Source organism: Salmo trutta, chromosome 29, assembly GCF_901001165.1.
Source record: "Salmo trutta chromosome 29, fSalTru1.1, whole genome shotgun sequence".
In the NCBI taxonomy this organism is placed as follows: Eukaryota; Metazoa; Chordata; class Actinopteri; order Salmoniformes; family Salmonidae; genus Salmo; species Salmo trutta.
In genome coordinates, this window is record NC_042985.1 from 18,256,717 (window position 1) to 18,284,411 (window position 27,695).

Below are 27,695 nucleotides of genomic sequence, written 5' to 3' on the forward strand. Positions count from 1 at the left end.
CATTTTCCATTGGTTTTGTCTTGTCTTCGCTCACACCTGGTTTCAATTCCATCAATTACATGTTGTGTATTTAACCATCTGTTCCCCCCATGTCCTTGTCCGGAATTGTTTCTTCTTAGTGCTTGTGCACATTATGCTGGTGGATACCGGGTCTTGTTTGACCCATTTCATTTATTGTTCTGTTTACGGTGTTTTTTTATTGTTTATTAAATGACACCGTTGTAAATCAGTTTTCGCTCTCCTGCGCCTGACTTCTCTGCCGCCAGTACGCACCATGTTACATTTACTTGCATTTAAGAGCAGTTGGAGGCCACGGAAGGAGTGTTGTATGGCATTGAAGCTCATCTGGAGATTTGTTAACACAGTGTCCAAAGAAGGGCCAGAATATAAACAGGGGAAGGTGGCTGAGAACCAACCACAGATGGCGGATGACTGCTTTAAACATTAAAGCATCCCAATGGGCACAGACGTCAGTTCAACATATAGTTTTGATTTACATTTGGTGGAGTTGTCAACTAACGTGTATTCGACGTCCAATCAACAAAAACTGTTACCAAGTCATTGGATTTAGGTTAAACGTTGGGTGAAAAAAAGTTGAAATGCCCTTACGTTGATGAGATTTTGCAAATTCAATCAGTTTTCCATGTTGATTCAACGTCATCACATAGATTTTGGGGGTTGAAATGATGTGGAACAATGTTGATTCAACCAGTTTTTGCCCAGTGGTATGTCAACCATCATCAACTGACAGGAGTAACAGTGTTACACGAAAGAGATGGATAACATATGTCATCATCACACATCTAGCGTGACCTACATATGATGACGATACGATTCCTCTTAAGTGCTTTAAAGAGATGTCTGTGAACAAAATGGAATCAGGTAAACACCTGGATTTAAAGCAACCTTGTAGAAACCATGAATATTCAAAAGAGGAAGTTCAAGAGGATCAAATCAAATTTTATTTCTCACATGTGCCGAATACAACAGGTGCAAATAAACTAAATAAAAATAAACACAATAAAATAACAATAACGAGCCTATATACAGGGGGTACTGGTATTGAGTCAATGTGCGGGGTTAGTCAAGGTAATTTGTACATGTAGGTAGGGGTAAAGTGATAATAAACAGCGAGTAGCAGCAGTGTAAAAACAAAGTGGGTGGGTGTGTCAATGTAGATAGTCCGGGTGGCTATTTGATTAATTGTTCAGCAGTCTTATGGCTTGGGGGTAGAATCTGTTAAAGAGCCTTTTGGACCTAGACTTGGTGCTCCAGTACCCTTTGCCGTACGGCAGCAAAGAGAACAGTCTATGTCTTGGGTGACTGGAGTCTTTGACAACTTTTTGGGCCTTCCCCTGACACCACCGAGTATATAGGTCCTGGATGGCAGTAAGCTTGACCCCAGTGATGAACTGGGCCATACACACTACCCTCTGCAGCGCCTTACGTTTGGATGTCGAGCGTTGCCATACCAGGTGGTGATGCAACCGGTCAGGATGCTCTCAATGGTGCAGCTGGATAACTTTTTGAGGATCTGGAGACCCATGCCAAATCTTTTCACTCTCCTGAGGGGGAAAATGTGTTGTCGTGCCCTCTTCACGACTGTCTTGGTGTGTTTGGACCATGATAGTTTGTTGGTGATGTGGACACCGAGGAACTTGAAACTCTCGACCCGCTCCATTACAGCCCCGTCGATGTTAATGGGGGCCTGTTCGGCCCTCCTTTTCCTGTAGTCCACGATCAGCTCCTTTGTCTTGCTCACATTGAGGGAGAGGTTGCTGTCCTGGCACCACACTGTCAGATCTCTGACCTCCTCCCTATAGGCTATCTCATCGTTGTCGGTGATCAGGCCTACCACTGTTGTGTCGTCAGCAAACTTAACTCTGTTGGAGTCATGCTTGGCCACGCAGTCGTGGGTGAACAGGGATTACAGGAGGGGACTAAGCACGCACCCCTGAGGGGCCCCAGTGTTGAGGATCAGTGTGGCAGGTGTGTAGTTGCCTACCCTTACCACCTCGAGGCGGCCCACCAGGATATCCAGAATCCAGTTGCAGAGGGAGGTGTTTAGTCCCAGGGTCTTTAGCTTAGTGATCAGCTTTGTGGGCACTATGGTGTTGAACACTGAGCTGTAGTCAATGAACAGCCTTCTCACATATACTACCATTCAAAAGTTTGGGGTCACTTAGAAATGTCCTTGTTTTTGAAAGAAAAGCACATTTTTTGTCCATTAAAATAACATCAAATTGATCAGAAATACAGTGTAGACATTGTTAATGTTGTAAATAACTATTGTAGCTGGAATAACGGCAGACTTTTTATGGAATATCTACATAGGCGTACAGAGGCCCATTATCAGCAACCATCACTCCTGTGTTCCAATGGCTGGCCTTCTAGGCAGAGTTGCAAAGAAAAAGCCATATCTCAGACTGGCCAGTAAAAAGAAAAGATTAAGATGGGCAAAATAACACAGACACTGGACAGAGGAACTCTGCCTAGAAGGCCAGCATCCCGGAGTCGCCTCTTCACTGTTGACGTTGAGACTGGTGTTTTGCGGGTACTATTTAATGAAGCTGCCAGTTGAGGACTTGTGATGCATCTGTTTCTCAAACTAGACACTCTAATGTACTTGTCCTCTTGCTCAGTTGTGCACTGGGGCCTCCCACTCCTCTTTCTATTCTGGTTAGAGACAGTTTGCGCTGTTCTGTGAAGGGACTAGTACACAGCGTTGTACCAGATCTGAAGTTTCATGGCAATTTCTCGCATAGAACAGCCTTCCTTTCTCAGAACAAGAATAGACTGATGAGTTTCAGAAGAAAGTGGTGGCCATTTTGAGCCTGTAATCAAACCAACAAATGCTGATGTTCCAGATACTCAACTTGTCTAAAGAAGGACAGTTTTATTGCTTCTATAATTAGAACAACAGTTTTCAGCTGTGCTAACATAATTGCAAAAGGGTTTTCTAATGATCAATTAGCCTTTTAAAATGATAAACTTTAATTAGCTAACACAAAGTGCCGTTGGAACACAGGAGTGTTGGTTGTGAAATTGGGCCTCTGTAAACATATGTAGATATTCCTTAACAAATCTGTCGTTTCCAGCTACAATAGTAATTTACAACATTAACAATATCTACACTGTATGTCTGATCAATTTGATGTTATTTTAATGGACTACACATTTTTATTTTCTTTCAAAACAAGGACATTTCTAAGTGACCCCAAACTTTTAAACGGTAGTGTATATATTCTTATTCCATTCCTTTACTTAGATTTGTGTGTATTAGGTAGTTGTTGTGGAATTGTTAGATTACATGTTAGATATTGCTGCACTGTCGGAACTAGAAGCACAAGCATTTCACCACACTGCTGACCATGTGTATGTGACCAATAACATTTGATTTGATTTGGTGCTTTGCCTGCTTGATGGGATTTCTTAATGCAAGAATGATGTACTGTATGTGACTGATGTTAAACTGAGAAGGTGAAAGGATGTATCCAGTGCTGCCAAGAGTAGTAATCTCCATCATGCAGGAAGTTGTACTGTATGAAGTACTGCTCGACTTTTGACACTCGTTAGGCCAAATAGCCCCCAAAAATCCTTTAAATAAATTGGGCTGCAAGGGTTTATGGTTTGGAACCAGCTCCATCTTCCATTATTCATCTTAAGGTGTTAAGATACATTATACTGAAGCCTATCTGCACTACCGCCCTAAATAAGCGTGGTTCTTAACCCCTGGAAGGATGAGGAATGAACAGGCAACCTAAGAAACCTGAAAAATCTATGTTTTGAAAGCTGGAACCATTAAGAGCTTTGACAGGCTGGCACAGTCCAGTTGCTTGTCAAGACGATAGGAAAATCTGCACTGTAGGCCTACCATAGGAGCTGCCCAGACAAATGGTAGCTAAGCTAACAAGTCCCCAGGCTCTGGAGCAGAGTGGGAGGCTGCAGACTATGACGGATCCATCCATGCGAATCTAGCCCCACTGAGCAGCTCCAGCTTCATACGCTAGCTGTTACCCCCAGTCTAGAGCTGGTCTCCTGGGACAGAGCTGTCTACTACATCCCCCATCACACCACGTCAAACATGTAGAACATTAGGGATCAAAAAGAGTTTCAGAGAGAGGTGGAGAGGATCCTTGTTCCAGTATAAATCAATGGGATATACAGTGTAGCTAGTCTCACACAAAGACTATTAGCGCCTATGTGTATCTATAGCAATGCCTAAATGAATGCACCATCCATACAATTGCTATAATTATTAAATATTCTCCAAGAATTTCATCCCTTTCCAAATTAGGAGGAGGGTAGTCTTGTTTGTAAGACTCATGGCGCTCCACAGCGGCTGTGGGGAGAGACTAGGGGAAGATAAAGTAGGTCTACATTTGACATTGTCCCCTTATCAATCATAAAACCATGGTACAACTGGGGAGAAGGAAACTAAATTATACTATGCTACGCCTTTGATATTGCTGGTATCATCAGGCACCAATGTGTCCCTGGAATGAGACATAAACCTGCAGTGAACTGGGAAGTCACTTTAAAGTCAGATGTAATTAGTCCAAATGAAGTGAGGGATCCACACAGCAGTCAGCAGGTGGCATATGAATACAACATGGAGGTGACAAAGACCTGAGTTCCTGTCTGATTAGTACTGTGGTTGATAGCAGGCATCAGGCCTGACTGGCACATCAAAAGAAACTGCAACACTTGTAAGTAACTTGTGGTATTCATCATGCTTCCTTCCACCACTGAGTTTACCCCATACCCCTACCTTACCTATCACAGTGTGTCCATTTTTTCGACTGAATCAAGTAATTATTTGTCGTTCGCTGTGTTCATGTTTTTTGGGGGTGTAAAATATCTGACTTGATCATTTATCTGCAGATTCTTAAAAGAAAAGAATAGCGTGAAAGAAGAAGAAAGACTGTCTACCTGATGTTCTTTTTGTGTGTGAGGCTTAGTCGGCCCTGGCTGCCTGCGCCTAGCGATCCCAACAATCCCTTTATCTGCCTTTCATTACGGTCTCACTCGCCCTCTTAGCAGAGCGGGTGTCTGGGAGAGACAGTCACTTTCTCCCAGCCTGTGATGTTCCTGTAGATTACAGAGGCGCTTTGAAGCCGCTGCACTCCTCGATGCCGGGGCCTCAGACAGACCCATGCCATCTGCCAGATTGACGCCGAAGCAACAGAATAGGGCAGAGACGCCCTCTGTTGATCTAGGCCTCTTTTGTCTTTCATGTGTCACATTCGGATGTCGCACCAAAGCCACACCTATGCAATCTGAATCTGCAGCGGGGCCCGCCTGCCCGAGAGACCAGCACACAAACACATAGACCAGATGTACGGACGGGATGGGAAATAATGGGCCTCTGTAATTACTCTTACCTGTGGGCATCTGTCTAGAAATGAGACAATTACTGCAGTCTTCCCCACATGGTATTCTCCCTCCCTCTCTGCCAAGGCCTTGGAAATCACATTCATGTGGGCTATTTATTCCTTACCGGCAGATTGAATTTTATAACAGCGTAAGAGCATTAGAGGACAGCATGCAGGCTCATTTTCTAACAGTCCCGGTCAATGCTACAGAAAGGTATAGATGTTACTACCCTTAGGGCAGTTAGTATAGCAGATGGAAAGATACTGTTAAAGTTGCTGCCCTGGGGCAGTTAATGGTTCACTCTGATAAAATAGGCTTTTTGCCATTTTTAACAATTTGGGATCAGTCAATACCGCCTCTCATTATTGGGTGTCAAATTGGGAGTCACAACCTTTGGTTGGAATGTCAGGTTAACACCCAAAGTTGGAAGTTCTTTCCACATAAAATGTGGAACATCAATGAGTGCGCAGACAGTGTTACCCCCTCATAGAGTACAAATTAGTGTGTCTGGATGGTAAACTCTCATTGTGTTTGCAGACTCAGAGACCATTTCCTAATGGCTGCTACACAGTTTATATGAACTTTTCATGCAGCTTAGAATCTGAAAGAGGACCATCACCAGACTTTGAACACTGGTCCCCTGTGTATTCTCTCCACCCCAGGACCACTGTCTTCAGAGGCTTATAGAGAAAAAAGGCCAAGAGCGACATAAATCACTGGTTGCCCCCCCCCCCCTTGAACGCACACACACACACACACACCTCCTCCCCCTCCTTCTCTTTGTCATATACACACGCAGGCACTGTCAACCCCCAACAAGACTCCCCCGTAGTCACACATCAGAGTACTCTCCACTCACACAAAAAATAACTTCCACATCCATTGAAATGGAGCTTTCAAAAACAGAAAAATATGTTAAAGCACCTTAAAGCACAAGACGTTAAAAACTATAAAAACATGAAGTAAAGCCCAATAAAATATACATTACAGTAATTGGATCAGAGAAGACTAGGTCTGACGATGGGAAGCGGGAGATGCTAATGACAGCACATCAAATGACCTCATGCAGCACTTCAAACGTGGCTCTGCATTGATTCTTCTCTATCTGTAGCAGCACATGGTACCCTGGCTGTTGAAACTAGTTTTGCTATAGTTTGAGCGAATAATCATGAAATCAATACAGTACAGACTACAGTAGATGATGATTTCATCACCATAGTGATGTACAGTGCTTTGTTCCAAGTTGGAACTTCCAACACAGAGCCAGGTCATATCCAGTGACTCCAGTGGCTCATGACTGTATTAGAGATATTGGGACATCTGCCATAGTGAACATTGGGAGTAATACAGACTTATAACAGTCTAACAGAAAACCAAAGCTACACACAGACATCGTGAAGACCATAGATAGGAGGAGAGTTAAACGTCATTCTGTGATTGAGTGAGTGATGGAGTCTCAAAGCAGCAATCACAGATTGGCAGCAATCAGGAGAGACAGGCAGGAGAGAAAGAATGATTGGCTTCGAATCTTTGATGTTTATATCTCTTTTATCTGATTGCTGGTTATACATCTTCAAACCCTGTTCGTTGTTGACAGGCATGGTGACCCTAAACCATCATCTCTGTCACATCTGAATAGGATTCAGCTTGCTGCCCTTTGAGTTTAAAGAAGAAAACGTTAATCTGCTTCGCAGTTTTTATCTCTATCAGGGAACAACTGATGTGCCATTCATTCTGTGTACACGACCAATAACATTTTCTTTAACTTAATTACATGGTTTCAGGTCATTTAGAAATAATTATTATGTGCTGGAGATTCTGGATGATAGTGCATTGCAAAAGCTTATAGAGAATAACATAGTACGACCATTTTCAATGGACAATAGCATAAAACTGGGTTGTCCAAGGTCATAAAAAAGCACTACCAATGTCTGTAGAAAAATGTTACAACACGGTTCTATGGTATTCAAAAACTGTAGAAAATGGATTGTTCCACTGGCTTAAATGTCAAATTATGATAGTATTTTGGCCCTACAGTGGCATATAAACACCGTGCATATCTCGAGTGCTGATTGGTTGGTCAAACCCAAACCATGTGCAAGACAGATAAACCATTTCAAACCCTCTTTTGTGTCCCCTTGTTTGTGTTTTTGTTGTGAATGTATGGAGACCAAAAATGTTAATTCCATACAGGCCACGGAGTGGGAAGCGGTTTCCCATAGTTCCGTTAGGATGCTGCATGCTTTCATGTGGAAAATAATCTCTGGGTCCCCTCAGCCCCTCTGTTGTGACAGGGGATAATGAATTTCACAACATCTGCCATTTGTTAGCCCTGTTCGGTGTAACCGATCTCCTTTTAATCCTGAGACGTCCATGGACTTCCAAAGCGTGTGCAGAGCCACAGATGAAATGAAACAGATGGATCCCATGGCCTCTCTGGACTGGGAGTAGGGGTACAGAGTACAGACAGGCAAGGAGGCAGAGGATGGGGCTGGGAATAAGAGCTGGGGCTGGGGAGTAGGGGTACAGGCTGGGACACATGCTATATAGCTTTCTATTAAGTTACAGTACATCCCTTCAAATGCACTGAAAGTGTAGGACCTCTGTCATATGTTTATAGGTATTCAGTGTAGCGGTAGTGATTTTCAGCCATAATGTTAGCTTATTCAAGCTCTTGCCTCAAGAAAAGGGAAGATTTGACATGTCAGTGTTGAATGGTTTGAGCCTTATCTCAGTTTCAAGGGACACCGAGTACTGGACAGTGATTCTCTCTCCCCAAGGCTCGTGAGGGCTAGAGAGTGACAACACAGGCAGATAATAGTCGAGACTATTGATAAAGAAGCTGGGACACTGCTCCTCCTTTAGGCTTCTGTATCAGAACTCACCAGACAGTGACAGTATTAAGCCTGAGCTGAACCAGAGTGATGGGTTTTAAATCAACTGACATGATTTACCTCACTGCTTAAAACGGTTATCCTTAAGGGCAAAAGAAAAATGGTATTTGCTTGCGTGGGCCAGGCAGTGATAACGCTAAACTGTTTTGCTGTACAGATAGAATACAACTAAAATCCTCAATGATCAACTTTGAAATGTAAAAATATTATCATTTCACAAAAATATAGAGGAGTTGATATCCAGATAAATTATAATTCGTTGAGGATTATTTTGCCTAGCCATTGATGAAGAATGATACATTCATCAGAGCCTCAGAATCTCCTTTCCATCTGAAAGGAAGGTATGGTCGGAATGGCCGATTCTGTTTCTTTTCGTTTCCACCAATTCTGAATATGAGAAACTGGATTCTCGGCCCCCATCCTCTGCCTCTTCATAAAACCTGGAATGTGCTTCAAAGAATGCACACTATCTTCCCTCCATGAATAAAACATCTGTCATTCATCGGCCTGTAAAATATGTGGCAATTTAACAGAGCATAACAGCTCTGAAGGGGATAGAGGAGGCAGAGCAGAAGCCTGTGCAGTGTCCTAATAATAAGCCATGTACAAGTGTTAGCTTAGGCTATCTCTCCCTTTGGACAGTTCACAGTTTACCGGTCTTGGGCCCAGGCCAGGGCAAGTAAAACTCCTATTTGTGATCCATAATGACAATAGGAGTTATTACATGATAGAGAAACAATTCAGTGTTTCAAAGCAGGTTCACGTTAGAGTATTATTATCTATCTGTTGTAGAGTGTGGGCATCCACACTAAGACAGTCCAACAGAGGACTAAAGGCAGACTGGACTGGTGGAAATGTAAAGTAAACAATGTAGTGAATGGCCTGGGGGGGCTGCCTCAGGGAAAGCTAAACGTACAGTAAAAATGTGTCCTGGATCGGTTGGCCTTTTATGCTGGTCAAAGTGAAAAGTCACAGAGAAGGGGAATGGAATGTGGGACAGGCAACCGCCATGAGGAAGTTAGTGGGTCAAAGTTACTGTCTCTGGACCTAATTTATTTCTATACATTTTCTCAGAGTAAATTCACTTATTCACTCCCTATCGTGTCTCCAAAGTGAGGCTCCAAAAACAAATAGGTGAGAAACAGTGGTCTAGCTGTCTATCCTAGTTGGCTCCAGAGAGGGCACGGAGGGGAAGCCTGTTACTCACACATCAGAGGCTACATTCACCCTCCGTTCCTCTCTGTTTGGGATCCCTCTCGGCTCTGCCTGACTGTTCGGGCCAGGGGCATCTGATAACCTTGGGGTGCTTCACCTTTCTAAAGCAAGTGCCCATTTATTATTATACAAAATGACTCAGTAGAAGGATGTGATGACGTCAGAGGGAGATAGGACAATCACCTCATTATGTACTATAGGCCTACATTGCTTCTGAATCTGCTGTCCAGTTTAAAAAAATCTAGGAAAACCTTGAGACTAATACTGTGTTAATCACGCCCCCTACAGGTGACTAAAGTTGATACATTCTTATGTCATTTAAAAAATATATATTTAACCTTTATTTAACTAGGCAAGTCAGTTCACAACAAATTCTTATTCACAATAACGGCCTCCCGCCTGACCCCGGACGACGCTGGGCCAATTGTGCACCGCCCTTTGGAACACCCAATCACGGCCGGATATGATACAGCCTGGGACCATTTCTGACACAATAAAATACTTTTTCTTTTTTATTAACTACAATATAAACATACAACATGGACATGTTATGTAGGTTTGGCTTATCTACAAATAAACATTGCACATGGTTATAAAATAATGTGATTTTACCTCCAGCCGATACGCGGCACCAAACAAGCACTCTGCAATCGATTGCTATCCCTTCCAGGAGAGAAAACAAAGAACAACTTGGCTGTCAGCTAGCGTAAAGATTCAAACCATATAAATAATGGGCAAGAAGCATAAAAAGCACAAGTCTGAAAAATATGAAGGTAAGACACATTTAGGTAGCCAATGGAAAGGTATTGGTTGAATTCCTTGGGCCATTAAAAGGCTTGCGCTTCATAGCTGTTTTCGCACGAGCTTTGGTTAGCTAACGCATAATCACCTATTTGAATTCACTGCAAGTTAGCTAGCTAACTTATCCAGCTAGCTTAGCCATATGTACCGAGCTCATTAACAATGTTAAAATGAATAGATATCTAATTCGATTATTGCTGATCGCCTTATCATGTATCCTATATTATTTGAACCAAAGATTGAACTTTGAAATGGCTAGCTAGTTATTATACACATTTACATATTTTAGCCGGTGGGGAGGTAACGTTAGCCAACTCGCCACGTTGGTGATCTGTTTGCAACATAGCTAGTTAAGTTAGCTAACTAGTTGGCTACCTTACAGTTGAGCTAGCCGGCTAGCGAACTGCCAGCAGCAACTTGAGTTGATTACAATCAAATATTTGGGAATATACTTAAAGCTAACCCAATGTGTCCCATCTACAGAGTACGGTGAGAGACCACTTAAATTGGTTCTGAAGGTTGCTGGAAATGAGGTGACGACTGGAAGCTCGAGCTTTGAAAACACATTTGACGAACATCCAGATTTGGAGAAACACAAGGACAAGAAAAAGAAGAAAAAAAAGGATAAGGAAAGGAACGATACCATGTCACCAGTTGATGACAAGAAAAAGAAAAAGGTAAGTTTGGGAATCCATATTTTCATTACAGCCCCTGTTTACCTTTGTACTGTTTTTTTGAGGGAAATCTCTAGGGGAGACCATGGCATGGGTGGTGCTAGCTGACTAAACTCCACCTACAGTGCCTTGCAAAAGTATTCATCCCCCTTGGTGTTTTTCCTATTTTGTTGCATTACACCCTTTCATTTTAAATTGATTTATTTGGCTTGCATGTAATGGACATACACAAAATATTCCAAATTGGTGACGTGAAATGAAAAATAAATAAATAATATATATATTTCACCCCCTTTGGTATGAAGCCCCTGAATAAGATCTGGTGCAACCAATTACCTTCAGAAGTAACATAATTAGTTAGATTGCACACAGGTGGACTTTAAGTGTCACATGATCTCAGTGTGTGTGTGTGTGGTGTGTGTGTGTGTGTTCTGAATGGCCCCAGAGTCTGTAACACCACTAAGCAAGGGGCACCATAAAGACCAAGGAGCTCTCCAAACAGGTCAGGGACAAAGTTGTGGAGAAGGACAGATCAGGGTTGGGTTATAGACAGATCAGGGTTGGGTTATAAAAATATCAGAAATGTTGAACATCCCACAGAGCACCATTAAATCCATTATTAAGAAATTGAAAGAATATGTCACCACAACAAACCTGCCAAGAGAGGGCCGCCCACCAAAACTCACAGACCAGGCAAGGAGGGCATTAATCAGAGAGGCAACAGAGACCAAAGATAACCCTGCAAAGCTCCACAGCGGCGATTGTAGTATCTGTCCATAGGACTACTTTAAGCCATACACTCCACAGAGCTGGGCTTTACGGAAGAGTGGCCAGAAAAAAAAGCCATTGCTTAAAGAAAAAAATAAGCAAACACATTGGTGTTCACCAAAGGGGATGTGGGAGACTCCCCAAAACATATAGAAGCAGGTACTCTGGTCAGATGAGACTAAAATGTAGCTTTTTGGCCATCAAGGAAAACGCTATGTTTGGCGCAAACCCAACACCTCTCATCACCCCGAGAACACTATCCCCACAGTGAAGCATGGTGGTGGCAGCATCATGCTGTGGGGATGTTTTTCATTGGCAGGGTCTGGGAAACTGGTCAGAATTGAAGGAATGATGGATGGTGCTAAATACAGGGAAATTTGAGGGAAACCTGTTTGTCTTCCAGAGATTTGAGACTGGGACGGAGGTTCACCTTTCAGCAGGACAACGACCCTAACATACTGCTAAAGTAACACTCGAGTGGTTTAAAGGGAAACATTTAAATGTCTTGGAATGGCCTAGTCAAAGCCCAGACCTCAATCCAATTGAGAATCTGTGGTATGACTTAAAGATTGCTGTACACCAGCGGAACCCATCCAACTTGAAGGAGCTGGAGCAGTTTTGCCTTGAAGAATGGGCAAAAATCCCAGTGGCTGGATGTGCCAAGCTTATAGAGACATACCCCCAAAATACTTGCAGCTGTAATTGCTGCAAAAGGTGGCTGTACGAAGTATTGACTTTGGGGGGGTGAATAGTTCTGTTTTCTTTGTCTTGTTTGTTTCACAATCAAATATTTTAGATCTTTAAAGTGGTAGGCATGTGTAAATCAAATGATACAAACCCCTAAAAAATCTATTTTAATTCCAGGTTGTAAGGCAACAAAATAGTATTCACCCCCTTGGCATTTTTACTTTTGCAAGCCACTATGTTTGCTGGACTCCACCAACTGAGTGGAGCAGAGAGCATATTTTAGGGGAATTCAGCTCTGACCACATGGATTTGCCCAAGAGCCCAATACTTAAACTTTGAAGTGGCTTTTGATTTTTGGAATTCAAATAGGGGTTTATTTGGCCCATAGACTGACGGACAGGTGATCTTTCAAAAATGAAAATTAAGTGTCAACAAACATGTTTATATGGTGCATTTAGATGACAAAGAAGAAGAAGGGACAGGATGCTGATACAGACTTGGATGATAGGGAGGCGAGCAGGACCCCTATCCGTTCAGATCTGGCGTCCTCTTTGAATAAAGTGGAAGGTAAGTTACTTGCCATTTTCTACAATGACTGCAACTTTTCCATAATCCTTTCTTTGCCTTTAATTTCTGTTGATATAGAAATATATATTCCGACCAATGGTCATTTTAACCATTTATTTCTTCCTCTCACTCTCTTGTGTGCTTTTTCCCTCTCTCATTCTCAGAGAAAGAACTGACCCCACTGCAGGAAGCATTGAGTCAGCTCATCAGACAGCTTCAAAGGTGACGCTTGTTAATAAGAAATTGACGATGAATTGATTAGCAGTCTGTTTCCTCTGGTCTATAAAAAAATATCCCGGTGCCGTCTTTCGATTGGGATTTTTTTACCGGGTGTCCTGACTCTCTGTGGTCAAAGATCCCATGGCAATTATCATAAGAGTCGGGGTGTAGCGGTCTAAGGCACTGCATCTCAGTGCTAGAGGCGTTACTACAGACCCTGGATTGATTCCAGGCTGTATCACAACCGGCCGTGATTAGGAGTCCCATAGGGCGGCTCACAATTGGCCCAGCGTCATCCAGGTTAGGTCGTCATTGTAAATAAGAACTTGTTCTTAACCGACTTGCCTAGTTAAATAAAACTTTTTTTAAAAACCTGGTGTCCTAGCTAAATTCCCAATCTGGCCCTCATACGGCCACCTAATAAACCCTAGCTTCCAATTGGCTCATTCATCTTTCCCTTGTAACTATTCCCCAGGTCGCTGCTGTGAATGAGTGTGTTCTCAGTCAACTTACCTGGTAAAATAAATGTTGCATTGAGGCCTAACAAAGCAACAACTGACTTTCTCTTGTAGGAAAGACCCAAGTGCGTTTTTCTCGTTCCCTGTGACTGACCTTATCGCTCCTGGCTACTCCACGATCATCAAGCGGCCCATGGACTTCGGCGCAATGAAGGAGAAAGTCAAGAATGAGTATTACCAGTCACTAGAGGAGCTCAAGGTACACCTGTCAGCTGCACTACCTTCTTGACAAATAACTTTCAGAATAGCTTTATTTAGTTGTCTCATTCTAAAGCAGTGGATTGATTGACAATCAAGCCTGAGGTGTTGATTTAAATAGAAACCCAATGTTAAACATATGCAGAGTCCAGTGACTGACTGCAGTGTGTCTCCATTGATACAGGTGGACTTCAGAATCATGTGTGAGAATGCCATGATCTACAACAAGCCAGAGACCATTTACCACAAAGCTGCCAGGAAGCTGCTCCACTCTGGCATGAAGATCCTCCGCCCGGTAAGGATAGTGCGTCTACAGAAGGAAATTTGACACATGCATCTCACACATGCATATGGAATCTTCCCTTCAGTGGGATTTCGTCCTGGATTAGCCTTAATCTGTGTCTAGGAAACTGGCCCAATGTGTGCCTGAGTGAAATAATCACTAGTTGCCACATATGAACAGCAGAGGGCGCCATATTCATATCCCTGAATGTTTAGATATGAATCTTCACCACAAAGTTTTTTAAAAAATGTTTATATAATTGGTGCCCTGTAATCACAAGACCCCTTGGTTGGAACAACAAGGGATTGTGGCGTAAATTGCGGTGAAACAAAGTCAACTCTCTCTCGCTGTCCCACAGGAGAGGCTTGAGAGCCTGAGGCAGAGTATTGAGTTCATGGCTGACCTAGAGAACCCAGCCAACCGGTCAAGTAAGACTGGAGAGGTGGGAAACTCAAGCATGGACCAGTGTAAAGACGGCCCCAGCCCCACAGATCCTAGCGAGACTGCCCAGTCTGCCCCAAACACTCCCAGGTACCATGATAACTTTACCCTGCAAATGAACACTGACAATATGCTTTTAGGTATTAATTGCTTAGAGAGTCAAAATATGGATTTCGATCTCGGACACAATTTACATAACCCCTATCTGTAGTCTATATATTAGTTTAAGGTGCTTCTTCATAGCTTAGATTGTGAGAAGCTGTTCTCGGCCATCTACCAAACACAGATCCCAACCAGGAAGCAAGCAAGCAGTATTACACACTGTTAATAAGTCATGGATAGTGTCCAAGTGCTGTGGGCTTGTTCTCCCAAGTGTTTGGTGGATCAGTTCTTTCCACAGACTCTGGCTGGAGGATGAGCGATAATGAAAGGAATGCCTCTGAGCGTGTCAGGTCTTGTGTTCAGTCAGCACTATGCAGCACCTTTCACATCAATCACTCTGAAACCTACGAGTTGTTGTCCTTGTAAACCCCACTGAGGTGTAATGATTTTTTTTAACTGCATTGTTGGTTATGGGCTTGTAAGTAAGCATTTCACTGTAAGGTCTACACCTGTTGTATTTGGCGCATGCAACAAATAACATTTGATTTGAAATGCTTTTGCAAGTAAGACTACAGCATGAGGACTTAAGATTTGTTGTGAAGTTTGAAAGTATACTGGCAGCATATTCATTGGGAACATGTACTGTAGCTATAGCATGAAATGTATTCTCTATTAGATATTACTGTTTCAAAATGTATTGTAATCACTAATGGCTGCCAGCAAAATAAATTCCTATTTTTCTGCTAATCCTTTTTTGGTATTGAACAATGAAACCCTATGAATCAGTTAAGTTCAAAGTCTCCTACTCCTCTATAGTCTGTGTTCTCCAATACTTCCAGGAAAGACAACGACTCCAAAGACGAAGTGTCCAAGGTCGTCAGTCAGGCAGAGAAGGAGCTTGAGGAGATCCGCAAGCTCATTGACGATTCAGGAGGCAAACTGTCCAGCAGAGGGCTGGAGAGTGAGGTGAGAGCTACGGGCTATGGAATTGGCTTAAACTGTTTAGGCCAACCAAGCTCTCTTACCCCATCTACTATATAGGAAATGTATGGTCTAATTTAGTGAACGTATTCATTATGTTCACTAATGTAATAATACAACTATTGTTTTATTGTTATGTAGCTGGACTTTGAGAGGAGAAAGTCTGATGGTTCTACCACACTGGCAATCCTGAACCCAGTCGACCTTGTTGCTGGAGGTAGGTCCAGTCATAGTCACGGTCGCAATTAGCTAGTTGCGCTATATCCATTTCTATTTGTGCAACATGGGAAAACAGGAATCCATGATTGATTCCAACTGTTAACTCTATCAAGTGTAATAAAATCATCAGCTTTTAATTGTAAATGAGCCTCTATTTCTCAATCAACTCTTATCTCTACAGATGTGGGCTACTGCCCTGTGAAGCTGGGCATGATGTCCAACCGGCTGCAGAGTGGCATCAACACCCTGCAGGGCTTCAAGGAGGACAAGAGGAACATGGTCACACCAGGTAAGCTGAAGGGGCCTTTGTGACAAGTTTTAATAATCAAAAGGCATTTCTTATATCGACTTCCATCGTATCCCAAGAGTGGCTGAATAACCTCTTCATCTGAGTGACTGAACCCAGAGTTTGTATAGAAGCGCATGTATAAATCCAATGTTCAACCAACATACCAGTCTTAATGTATCCATTCATGGGCAACATTGTTTTTCCCTAAGGTCATGTAGCCATGTTAGATTGTGATTCTATAAAAATCTGTTTTTCATAGTCCTATAAATGTATCTCTCTGTGAGAGGCTGAGCTCTCAGCCTGTGGTCCTGTATCTCCGTCAGTGTTTACGAGCTGTAATGTAATCCAATCTCTGCTCTCGCAGTATCGTACATGAACTATGGTCCGTACACCTCCTACGCGCCCGCCTACGACTCGAGCTTCGCCAACATCGGGAAAGAGGACTCTGACCTGATCTACTCCTTCTATGGAGAGGAAGCCAGCCTCCAAGGATCTGAGAGGTATGCATGTTGCTCCTCATCCTCCCCCTACATTACGGTCCGGATCTGACATTTACAATAACAAGGGACTACTTTACAGTAAATAATTCCGAACAAAGCTTTGAGCATTCCAGCATGCTCATAACAGTCCAGATGCCCCTGTATTTCATTGGGTTTGTATATCAGAGTAGGCATTTTATGGTTCTGTTGGCATGGATGAGATTCACTGTGGTGGAGGCTAAAACCACATGGTAAACCTGATACAGCCCTAATGCTGCTTCTGAGAGGAGACCAAATGTGACTACCATACACAATCACACACTGATGTAATGTCTGCAGCCTCTCGGAGTTCCTGTCCAAATCGGAGGAGCACATGTACAAACTGGCAGACAACCTCCTGGACGCGTTGACTAACGGGGAGCACTCCAAAACCCTGAGAGAGGTAGAACCATTAAGCATGGGAATTATATGGCTATGGTTATTTTAAAATTTCTTTGGACAATACTAACTTGATGTGTTCTTGCCTGTCAGACCCGTCCAGATGAGCAAGGACCAACAGAAACCTCTGAGACTGGAGACAAGGACATGGAGGTAAGTCTCAGGACACTAACCTCAGCAGATAAAGGAGAGACTCCACACCCTAGGTCTCAACTACACCCACCTGAAGCAACTCCTGTGGCGGGCCGGGCGCAATGCACGCTGACACGGTGTTTCCTTCGACACATTGGTGTGGCTGGCTTCCGGATTAAGCAGGCATTATGTCAAGGAGTTGGGTCATGCCCCAACACGACCCAACTCCTTGACATAATGCCCGCTTAACCCGGAAGCCAGCCACACCAATTGTGCACCACCCCATGGGTCTCCCGGTCGCGGCCGGCTGCGACAGAGCCTGGATTCGAACCAGGATCTCTAGCGGCACAGTTAGCAACTGCACCACTTGGGAGGCCCAGTGTTGGATAATATTAACAGCTTCTGCACATGCCATAGCTGTTCTGTTACAGCTGTGAACAACATGGCAAGCTCGTTAGCTAGCTAGAACATTTCCCCTTCAAAACACTGCCTCTCTCCACCAGCCCCTGAGACCAGGTCTGTTCACACACACTCTGTCAGGGATGTGGAAATGTCTGTTTTGTTTCTGCGCCCCCTTCGTTGGGCGGCTGAATGGCTCCTCAGTCACAGCAGCGTAGAGGCTGGAGGAAAGAAAAGCAATAGGTGTCTCAAGCGCACAGCAGCTCTCTGTACCTGGCTGTTTGCTGTGCTTGGCCAGTGTCCAGTTTATCCTCATTCCCTGGTTGGGTGTTCCTGCTGCTCTTTATTTTATTGGGAAGGGCTTGGCAGAGGTATCAACTGGAGCTACCAGAAAAGAGCTGGCATAGCTGATGCCTCTCCTTTCAGGAATGCAATTTCAAAGATTCACTGACTGCAGCACTGGGTGACTTTGAATCCAAACAAAAATGCTTTTACTAACCTTTCTTTCATCCTTCTGTTTTTCCCTCAGGTGGTTGATCCGGAGGCCAGCAAGCAGACTGAAAGCAGACTGGTCTCCCTGGGCTCTGTGATCGGCCTGGGCTTGGACCTCCAGACTCCACCGAACCTCCTCTCTGAGGGTATAGATCAGCTCTAACTGAGCAAACCGACCGCATGCCAGTTAATTCTCTAAAGCTACTGAGCGCCAAAGCGTTACATTTTAAATCCCCTAGGCTTAAACCTTTCCTGAAGGTAATTGAGGCATTTCTGACTCCTGCAGCCTCCCTGGGCTGTTGTAGGCCATATGCAGTCCCAGTTGAATGTAGTCTATGAAGATGAGGGAGGATTCAAGAAATAGAACCCATTGTAGATGACCCTGCACAGGTCAATGCAAGCTTCCTTAGGATATTTAAGTAAGAGTGTGTGTATGTCTCTTTGCATCAGAGGCCCAACACTTCCAGCAGAAGTTGGATGAGACTACAAAGCTCCTCCGCGAGCTGCAGGAAGCGCAGCGGGAACGCTTGAGTGTCAAGCAGCCCCCCAACATCATCTGCCTGCTAGCCCCAACAACCAAGGAGCTGCAACTGGGTAACGCATCCTTTTTTTCTTTTTTAAGGGAAAATGGAATTCCACTCTATTTTATTGGGGGGGCTCTGATTCAAAGGGTTGAGTTAAATGCGGAAGACACATTTCGGTTGAAGTCATTGTTGTGCAGCTGACTAGATATCACCTTCCCCCCCCCCCCCCCCAACGTCGTTGTTTCGGGCCCTGTAAAAAAATAAAATAATTGTGCAACCAGAAACAGTTATGACTAAACATTAATTTTTGTCAAAGCTATTTCCTTTTGACTATCTTAATTCCAGTGGAACAAATTCTTGGGCCATCCTTTTCTCAGCTACACCACTACCAGTGATCTTTATTTGGACTCCACCTTTTGGCTTGAAGTTGGGCTCTAATATAATTTCCCATTTGTCTCCCTGTAGCTGAGAAGGTGACTGGTAACCTGGCCCAACTGACCAGTCAGGTGGCTCCAGGAGATGTGAGCAGTGTGTATGGGATCAGGAGGGCCATGGGCATTGCTCTGCCCCTAGAGGCAGATGAACCACTCATAGACCTCACCACAGGTAGGCTTAAACCACCCGGCATCAGTTTCCCTGGTTATTTATGTCATGGGTAGTAAACATTCTAACCATATACTGGTTTATTTTGTGAACGTGTTCAGTGAAGTAGTAGGCCTACTTGCAAAACTGACTTACCTTTTTAATTGCCCCTGAGGTGGTAAAGTTGTATTGAATGGTGTTGCGGTGTATAAAATGTTATGGTTACATATGAATTGAAATGTCAAAGCTATTCCCGTCATCTTGATTCCAGTTGATGCTGAGCCAATGGATACCTTGCCTGAAGTTCAGCAGATTCCAGTCATCGCAGTATAATGGAATTTCACGGCAACCATCCTCCAATCTCTGTTGTAGTGTACAAAAAGGTTCTTTGTTTGCATTTCTTTTAAACCTTTTTATATATAAAGCCATTTGTCATCTATCTTATACAATCTGATATTCCGTGTCTTCGTAAATCAAGTTGGGATTCAGCCTTTAAAAAAAACAACTTGCAAAACAATTTATCGCAACTGTACAAAATGCAAACTTACATTTAGTCCTCAGACAGCATAAGATGAAAGCAACACGACAGACGTTGACTGCCAAACGAATGTGTCTGACGTTGAGTAAGGCCACAAGACAAGTTAGTTTTCCGTATCTTAAACGTCTGCCTTGGACCTTTTTATCTATCAAATAATTTATGGGTAACAATTAAGTATGTTACTGTGATTGTTTTCAATTAAACAATGGTCAAACAGCTTCTTAGCTAAATTTGCTCTTTGCTAGGACTGTGATTGGGGAGTGGAGAGCTGAAAACAAGCTGTTATTGGCCGAGAGGTTTGGAACTCTTATCGGTCTTAACTCATTTACTGCCTGGCCAAAACTCCATCCCACCAAACAGGCTGAGATTTCAGGTGGTCTTTTCAAAATGGTGCTTATACTAAAAGGGCATTGTCATAGTATTATTCAAACCTGTGTGTTGTTTAAGTACACAAAGGACACCAAATAGAATATTAATTTGACCAGCGATTCCCAGGCAGCATACTGCAGTTTGTTGGCTAGTCAATGCAATCTATACATTTACAACTAATATGGCTGAAGCATACTGCACAGCACTGAGTTAGGCTCTCAAGATCATTTTGTTTCAGTCAAATTAAGCTTTTCATTAGTCACCAGAATGTTGTTTCTCTTTAAAATGGATTGTACTGTGCATATAGCACTTATTCGTCAGATTATTTTTGAAAGACATACCATATAAACTGTCCATTACACAGTAATAGAACAAACTGTCCATCGGTCTCAGCTGTTTCAGGAGGCAGGATATTTGGCTTCAATATTTACATTTAGTCCCATGGTCGTACAAACCAAACAGAAAAATAAATTAGAGGGTGACTGTTCACTAAACACAAACTGTGTTAAAGGTAGACTCAGCGATATGAAGTAGATGCCCAAAGTAAACAGCATAGTGGGTAAATTTCCACAACAGAGCGTTGAAGCGCAAGTTTAAACTTCTCCGCTGTTTTGGTTCCGTTGCTACCACGCTGTAACAGCGTGAACGGAACCCGTGCACAAACTGTATGAGAGCGAAGTCTTGCATCTCACTCATCGCAATATCTGCGGTGCAGCTCGTGACAACGTCATTTCGTTTAGTCTACTTTAAGGTCTAGAAAACCATGACAGAGTATGTACACTGTCACTCCACATGCAGCAGCACTCACTCCATTGTTTTGGTCACCATTTGCTTGATAAACAGCTCAGTTTTGAGCAGACTGAAGATGTTTTCGGTGCATCTCATGATTCCAGGAATATCAGGTGATCGAATCCAGTATGACGATGACCAGTGCTTGACGTAACCATGTCAGTCTAATTGAATGCACACATTAACTGGATCTCAAAAACAAAAAAAACAGCAGCACTAAGCATTTATTTCCAATGAAGAATCTCCCAAAGGGATTCCTGGAAACATGAATAATCCAAAATATAACCTCTAGGACCACAAGGTCATGTCTTGTTCTGGTCCAGTCAGGATCATCGCTGACTGAAGCACTGAGATGGATTATATTTGTGTGCTCTGATAGGCTTACTCTAAGAATGTTAACTTATGTGCGTTCATGTAATTAGTCTGTGCTGAATGCTAGACTGTGTCCTTGGATGTCCTGCGACCGACCCAGAACACGTATGCACTACCAGGCCCAGAGTCCGCACACAGTAGTGTGCTCACCGTAGACCTCAGCTCAGGCCCATTCCCTGCTGCTTGCTCATGTCCGTACACACAAAGAAGGTTGTCAGCTCGCCTTTTCCCTTGACGTTGATGAGGCCTCGGCACTCACAGGAGTAGCCCAGCTTCTGGAGCACGTCCGATGTCTCCTCTGTGACCTGGAGCAGAGACGAAGCAAGGAACAAGACAAACATTACTATGCTGAATGCATGCAGCCATGGTTTTTGTGTGGTTATAGGTAATCTCCAGCCAGACTAGCAAGGACAATACTAGGTTGTTGTACTGAACCTGAATCTTGCCCAGCTCTCCAGTGCTCTCCATCCTACTGGCCACGTTGACGGTGTTGCCCCAGATGTCATACTGAGGTTTTCTGGCTCCAATCACTCCAGCAATAACAGGCCCATGGTTAATGCCTGTGAAAAGCAGGCAGACAGTGACACAGGGCACACATAACGAGATACCTGCTGGGAATAAACCAGTCACATACTGTAGAGTAGTCTAACAAGCCACAAGAATGTGATGACCAAGACACTGACTATCAGCTAGACTGACTGATTTTATGTCTGAGAACAGCATGATGACACAAACAACTGGAAATAAAATACAAATGACATCCTCAATTCAGTGATATACACTAACAGGGTCAAACAAGTACCATCAGCTTGTCTGGCTGAGTCAACCACTGGGTGTCAAAGCCATTTTACATTTCCGTTTTAGTCATTTAGCAGACGCTTTTATGCAGAGCGACTTGCAAGGGCACAGCGACAGATTTTTCACTTAGTCAGCTCGGTAAGTCGAACCAGCAACCTTTTGGTTACTGGCCCAACTCTTAACCGCTAGGCTACCTGCCACCACTGCCAGTCGTTCATGTTGGAATAAAAAATGTCTTCCAGGGAGAATTATGTGGACTTCATTTGTTATTTAGATTTTTCTTGGGACACGTGAATAAATCCTTTGACGCACCAGTCCTTTGAATTTTATTTATTGTGTTTCATGCCAGCTTTCTGTGTTTATGTATTAAAACCCTAATGTGTGCTTTTATCTCTCAAGTATTCTAAATGTTTTCCTAAAGCCTGGGGGATCTGCTCAGAATAAGCTGTCTGAGAACTATGTCACAACAGTACACAGGGAAAATGAAAAAAAATAACAGTACACAGGGAGACCAGCGGAATCAGGGAGAGTCAATGTTAGCTATTGTGGACAGAAAGAATGTCCTACGTGGTTAGATAGACAGGGTATCGCAGGCCAAGGAGTGTTTTGTTCTATAACTAGAGCTCACAATTTCTCCTGACCGGGTCAGGTGCAGGTGTTCAGGAAAAACCCTTAGCACTAGAACAACAACCAATGAAACCCTAATAAAGATGGATGGAACCGAACGCATTGCAGACGTAATGGGTAGTTATTGTATATGGTACTAGTTAATGAATATAGTTCATATATGCCCAGGCCATTGCCCAAGCTTTACTCACCCACACGCAGCCTAAAACTGTTGAAGGAGTGTCTGTTGATGCCATCCAGCTTGCCAATGAGGGCAATGGCAAACTCTACCATGTTCCCTATCTGTGCCTGCTGCCTATCTCGATCCTGAAACAACACAGTTCATCAAAGTCCACACACAGGACACTACTACTTACAGTTGAAGTCAGAAGTTTACATACACTTAGGTTGGAGTCATTAAAACTCGTTTTTCAACCACTCCACAAATTTCTTGTTAAAAACAATAGTTTTGGCAAGTCGGTTAGGACATCTACTTTGTGCATGACACAAGTCATTTTCCAAACAATTGTTTACGGACAGATTATTTCACTTATGATTCACTGTATCACAATTCCAGTGGGTCAGAAGTTTACATACACTAAGTTGAGTGTGCCTTTAAACAGCTTGGAAAAATCCAGAAATTTATGTCATAGCTTCTGATAGGCTAAGTGACATAATTTGAGTCAATTGGAGGTGTACCTGTGGATGTATTTCAAGGCCTACCTTCAAACTCAGTGCCTCTTTGCTTGACATCATGGGAAAATCAAAAGAAATCAGCCAAGACCTCAGAAAAAAATGTATAAACCTCCACAAGTCTGGTGCATGCTTGGAAGCAATTTCCAAACGCCTGAAAGTACCACGTTCATCTGTACAAACAATAGTACGCAGGTATAAACACCATGGGACCACACAGCCGTCATACCGCTCAGGAAGGAGACGCGTTCTGTCTCCTAGAGATGAACGTACTTTGGTGAGAAAAGTGCAAATTAATCCCAGAACAGCAAAGGACCTTGTGAAGATGCTGGAGGAAACAGGCACAAAAGTATCTATATCAACAGTAAAACGAGTCCTATATCGACATAACCTGAAAGGCCGCTCAGCAAGGAAGAAGCCACTGCTCCAAAACCGCCATAAAAAAGCCAGACTACGGTTTTCAACTGCACATGGGGACAAAGATCGTACTTTTTGGAAAAATTTCCTCTGGTCTGACGAAACAAAAATAGAACTGTTTGGACATAATGACCATTGTTATGATTGGAGGAAAAAGGGGGAGGCTTGCAAGCAGAAGAACACCATCCCAACCGTGAAGCACAGTGGTGGCAGCATCATGTTGTGGGGGTGCTTTGCTGCAGGAGGGACTGGTGCATTTCACAAAATAGATGGCATCATGAGGACGGAAAATTATGTGGATATATCGAAGCAACATCTCAAGACACCAGTCAGGAAGTTAAAGCTTGGTCACAAATGGGTCTTCCAAATAGACAATGACCCCAAGCATTATTCCAAAGTTGTGGCAAAATGGCTTAAGGACAACAAAGTCAAGGTATTGGAGTGGCCATCACAAAGCCCTGACCTCAATCCTATAGAAATTAGTGGGCAGAACTGAAAAAGCGTGTGCAAGCAAAGAGGCCTACAAACCTGACTCAGTTACACCAGCTCTGTCTGGAGGAATAGGCCAAAATTCACCCAACTTATTGTGGGAAGCTTGTGGAAGGCTACTGGGAATGTGATGAAAGAAATAAAAGCTGAAATAAATCATTCTCTCTACTATTGTTCTGACATTTCACATTCTTAAAATAAAAGTGGTGATCCTAACTGACCTAAGACAGGGAATTTTTACTAAGGTTAAATGTCAGGAATTGTGAAAAACTGAGTTTAAATGTATTTGGCTAAGGTGTATGTAAACTTTCGACTTCAACTGTACATACACAACTTTATCTATACTGCGTCGTTAACCAGGTTTTATGGTAAAGTTCTATAGTATAGACAATCAAAAGGTATGCACAGTTGCATGCTGTGTAACCCCTCCCTTTCCACATGACCTGGGTCAAATAGTTAGTAGCGACCTGGTTATTCTCCTGTCCTGGGGTGCCACTCAGCCCTGCGGCTGCCATATAAGTGCTTCCGATGGTCTTGATCTTCTCAACTCCACTGAACTTGGGCTTGGACAGCAGCTGTGTGTGGGTAAACAAATGGATGTGTGAGCCAGGGTTAGCTGTGTACTTATTTCTATTACTGGGACATGTGCAATTTTTGTTTGTTGATGGATGCCAGCGGTTCTCTGACCTCATCAAAGTCTGCTATGATCTCGTTGAGGAGCCTCAGACACTCCAGACCTTCCTTGTTGATGTCACACTCTGTGTAGAACTCTTTGAAGTCCGGTACCGATGCGAACATCACACACACACAGTCATATGACTTGTAGTACAGATCCTGAGGAGGAAGCAGGGGTACAACTTAAGAGGCAATGCCATGTAGGAACACTAAGCAGAAGAACATAGACATACACTTCACAACAGAGATATAGGGAAGTTTCAGGTTCACACAAGAAATATGAGACATTAGAGCACAGAGCCACATCTTTAAGAGAAAGCCAATTCAGAATGATGAGAGGGGCAGGCTCACAACAGTTCCTCCAGTGCTAGACGTTCCTAACTGTTTTCACTGTGTTCACTGTGTTGACGTCTGGCAAGGAAATGGCCAGTGATTAGGCTGTACAAGAGGAGCCAATGTTAAACGAGGACTCTAAAACCCATTCTCTTGGAGAGAGGGAGACCATCGAAGTACCATGCTTCTGCTCCTAGATGTCAAATCTCTGAGGAAAACTTCAAAACATATTTATACTTGTTTTTTTATCATGCTTTTTGTTGTGTTTGTTTGATTTGACAATGTGTCATCAATTGGGATTACTATTGTCAGGTATATGCAGTGTTCAAGCTAAGCTGATGAACACTCATCTTTAACTGAAGCAGCTTCAGTAGACTACTTCTCAGGCTGTAACCTACATGTCAAACACAAATAGCTGTTCTGTTGTGTTTGTGCTTCCAGAAAAACATGTCAAGAGTAAATAGTTAAACCACATTTATACAAAGGCTGAATTATTTTCTCCGTCACTGACTTAAAGACCTTAGTCAAAGTGTGGCAGTGTCCATGGTGATTTAGAGGTAACACACTGGTCATAACACTGTGACTGGGCTGTGCAGCGCCGGAGTGAGGGAGACATCATAGTGGAGGGGATGTCCATGGCCTTCAGCAGTAAAAGTAGGCCAAGCTCTGAATTTCTGCAAATTTGTCATATCTTATGAAGACAAAAATATATTACAGAGTATTGTCAAACTTGTTCAGAATATTGTTAATTTCTTTTAACTTTAATTACACTATTTTGATTAAGTGACTTATCAGTGGTTTGTCTAGTGTGTTTATGTCTGTATCATGTGGACTATTTGAGAGTGGCTAAGAGTAGGGGCAGCAGGAGTTGATGTTGAATGTGGACTATTTGAGAGTGACTGTGAGTAGGGGTAGTAGGAGTTGAGGATGTTGCTGTAAGAATGCAGTGGCTCTGTCTCTACCATGCTGACACAAAGATGACATCACAATTCCGATGAAGGGGCTGATTCATGGAGTTGTGGGTTGGTAGGTGGAGTCAGACAGGCACTGATATACGGTACAATGATCCATAGAAGTGGGACCGCCCTACCCTGGGGGTTCCATCCCATAACCACACTACTGGAAATCGTAATAAACCATTTACAGGTAAATCCAATCAATTCCACTACTAAGTGTTTCCCACTAAGCTTTAGTGAGTGCAGGCCAGTGGAGATGGGACCCCAGTGCAGATAGGAGGAGGAGGGGAGAATGAGTTGGACTCAGTCGACTACCAGTCATCCATCCTGGACTCCTACCTTGTACTTCTCAGTAAGTAAAGTGTTTGTGAGGAATCCCACCTCGTTCTTTTTATTCTCCCCGACAAACAGCGCAGCCACATGGGCCGGCAGCACGTTCTCCAGGAGCAGGCGATTCAGGTTCTCCCTGGTCTCAATCTCATCCTGCTCCGTACGGTTCTTGTTCTTCAGAAGGAAGTCCTGGCGGAAGCATGACTCATTCTACAGGACAGAAGTGATGTGGTCAAAGAGGTAGTGGAAGAGGGGGGTAGGGGGAAGAGGGGTAGAGAAAGAGAGGGGTAGAGAAAGAGAGGGGTAGGGGACGAGAGGGGTAGGGGACGAGAGGGGTAGGGGACGAGAGGGGTAGGGGACGAGAGGGGTGTAGGGGAAGAGAGGGGTAGAGAAAGAGAGGGGTAGAGAAAGAGAGGGGTAGGGGACGAGAGGGGTAGGGGACGAGAGGGGTGTAGGGGAAGAGAGGGGTAGAGAAAGAGAGGGGTAGAGAAAGAGAGGGGTAGGGGAAGAGAGGGGTAGGGGAAGAGAGGGGTAGGGGAAGAGAGGGGTGTAGGGGAAGAGAGGGGTATAGAAAGAGAGGGGTAGGGGAAGAGAGGGGTAGGGGACTAGAGGGGTGTAGGGGAAGAGAGGGGTATAGAAAGAGAGGGGTAGAGAAAGAGAGGGGTAGAGAAAGAGAGGGGTAGGGGAAGAGAGGGGTAGGGGAAGAGAGGGGTGTAGGGGAAGAGAGGGGTATAGAAAGAGAGGGGTAGGGGAAGAGAGGGGACAAGACAATGAGAGGAGAACAGAGGCCAACAAAGAAGAGGAACATGTCCTGACCTGTTGTGAGATGATGAGCATGGTGACCAGGAACAAGGTGATGTATATGCAGCTCATCACCTTAGGGTGTTTGACCAGCCCCAACGCTCTCAGGATGGTCCCAGAGTCCTCAGTTCTGGAACACAGAGCTCAGGTGTTAGAGGTAATCTAAAGTAAAGCTCAGTATAAACCAGGTAGGATATAGTACCATGTGTTTGATGCACAGTACAGAACAGTGTTGGGGTCAATTCAGTAAG

At 43.6% G+C, this 27,695-nt stretch overlaps 2 protein-coding genes across 2 annotated transcripts in view; one reads left to right on the forward strand and one right to left on the reverse strand.

The window, feature by feature from the left end:
• Positions 1–10,110: 10,110 nt before the first annotated feature.
• Positions 10,111–20,032, forward strand: brd7 (bromodomain containing 7). The gene is made up of 17 exons (XM_029721067.1): positions 10,111–10,258; positions 10,770–10,963; positions 12,874–12,982; positions 13,147–13,204; positions 13,774–13,918; positions 14,102–14,212; positions 14,559–14,731; positions 15,583–15,709; positions 15,866–15,941; positions 16,125–16,232; positions 16,597–16,732; positions 17,051–17,153; positions 17,243–17,302; positions 18,210–18,318; positions 18,623–18,766; positions 19,162–19,302; positions 19,550–20,032. Exons 1-17 carry the CDS (start codon positions 10,216–10,218, stop codon positions 19,609–19,611), a joined length of 1,899 nt encoding a protein of 632 aa, XP_029576927.1. The 5' UTR covers positions 10,111–10,215; the 3' UTR covers positions 19,612–20,032.
• A 1,147-nt stretch (positions 20,033–21,179) lies between these two features.
• Positions 21,180–27,695, reverse strand: part of LOC115167552 (adenylate cyclase type 2) — a 75,501-nt gene continuing 68,985 nt past the window's right edge. Inside the window, exons 20-26 of the mRNA XM_029722113.1 lie at positions 27,460–27,574; positions 26,695–26,853; positions 25,037–25,183; positions 24,817–24,924; positions 22,963–23,077; positions 21,782–21,906; positions 21,180–21,651 (exon numbers count right to left, since the gene is read on the reverse strand). Coding sequence (XP_029577973.1) covers positions 21,505–21,651; positions 21,782–21,906; positions 22,963–23,077; positions 24,817–24,924; positions 25,037–25,183; positions 26,695–26,853; positions 27,460–27,574 — 916 coding nt within the window. The 3' untranslated portion in view covers positions 21,180–21,504. The remainder of the gene's footprint in view (positions 21,652–21,781; positions 21,907–22,962; positions 23,078–24,816; positions 24,925–25,036; positions 25,184–26,694; positions 26,854–27,459; positions 27,575–27,695) is intronic.

What these genes read in the sequence shown, in the direction of transcription:
- brd7 (XM_029721067.1), top strand. Translation starts at nt 10,216, where the DNA reads ATGGGCAAGAAGCATAAAAAGCACAAGTCTGAAAAATATGAAG. An exon ending in CTCATCAGACAGCTTCAAAG is followed by an intron (nt 13,205 to 13,773) that starts GTGACGCTTGTT and finishes TTTCTCTTGTAG; the next exon opens with GAAAGACCCAAGTGCGTTTT. An exon ending in GCAGAGGGCTGGAGAGTGAG is followed by an intron (nt 15,710 to 15,865) that starts GTGAGAGCTACG and finishes ATTGTTATGTAG; the next exon opens with CTGGACTTTGAGAGGAGAAA.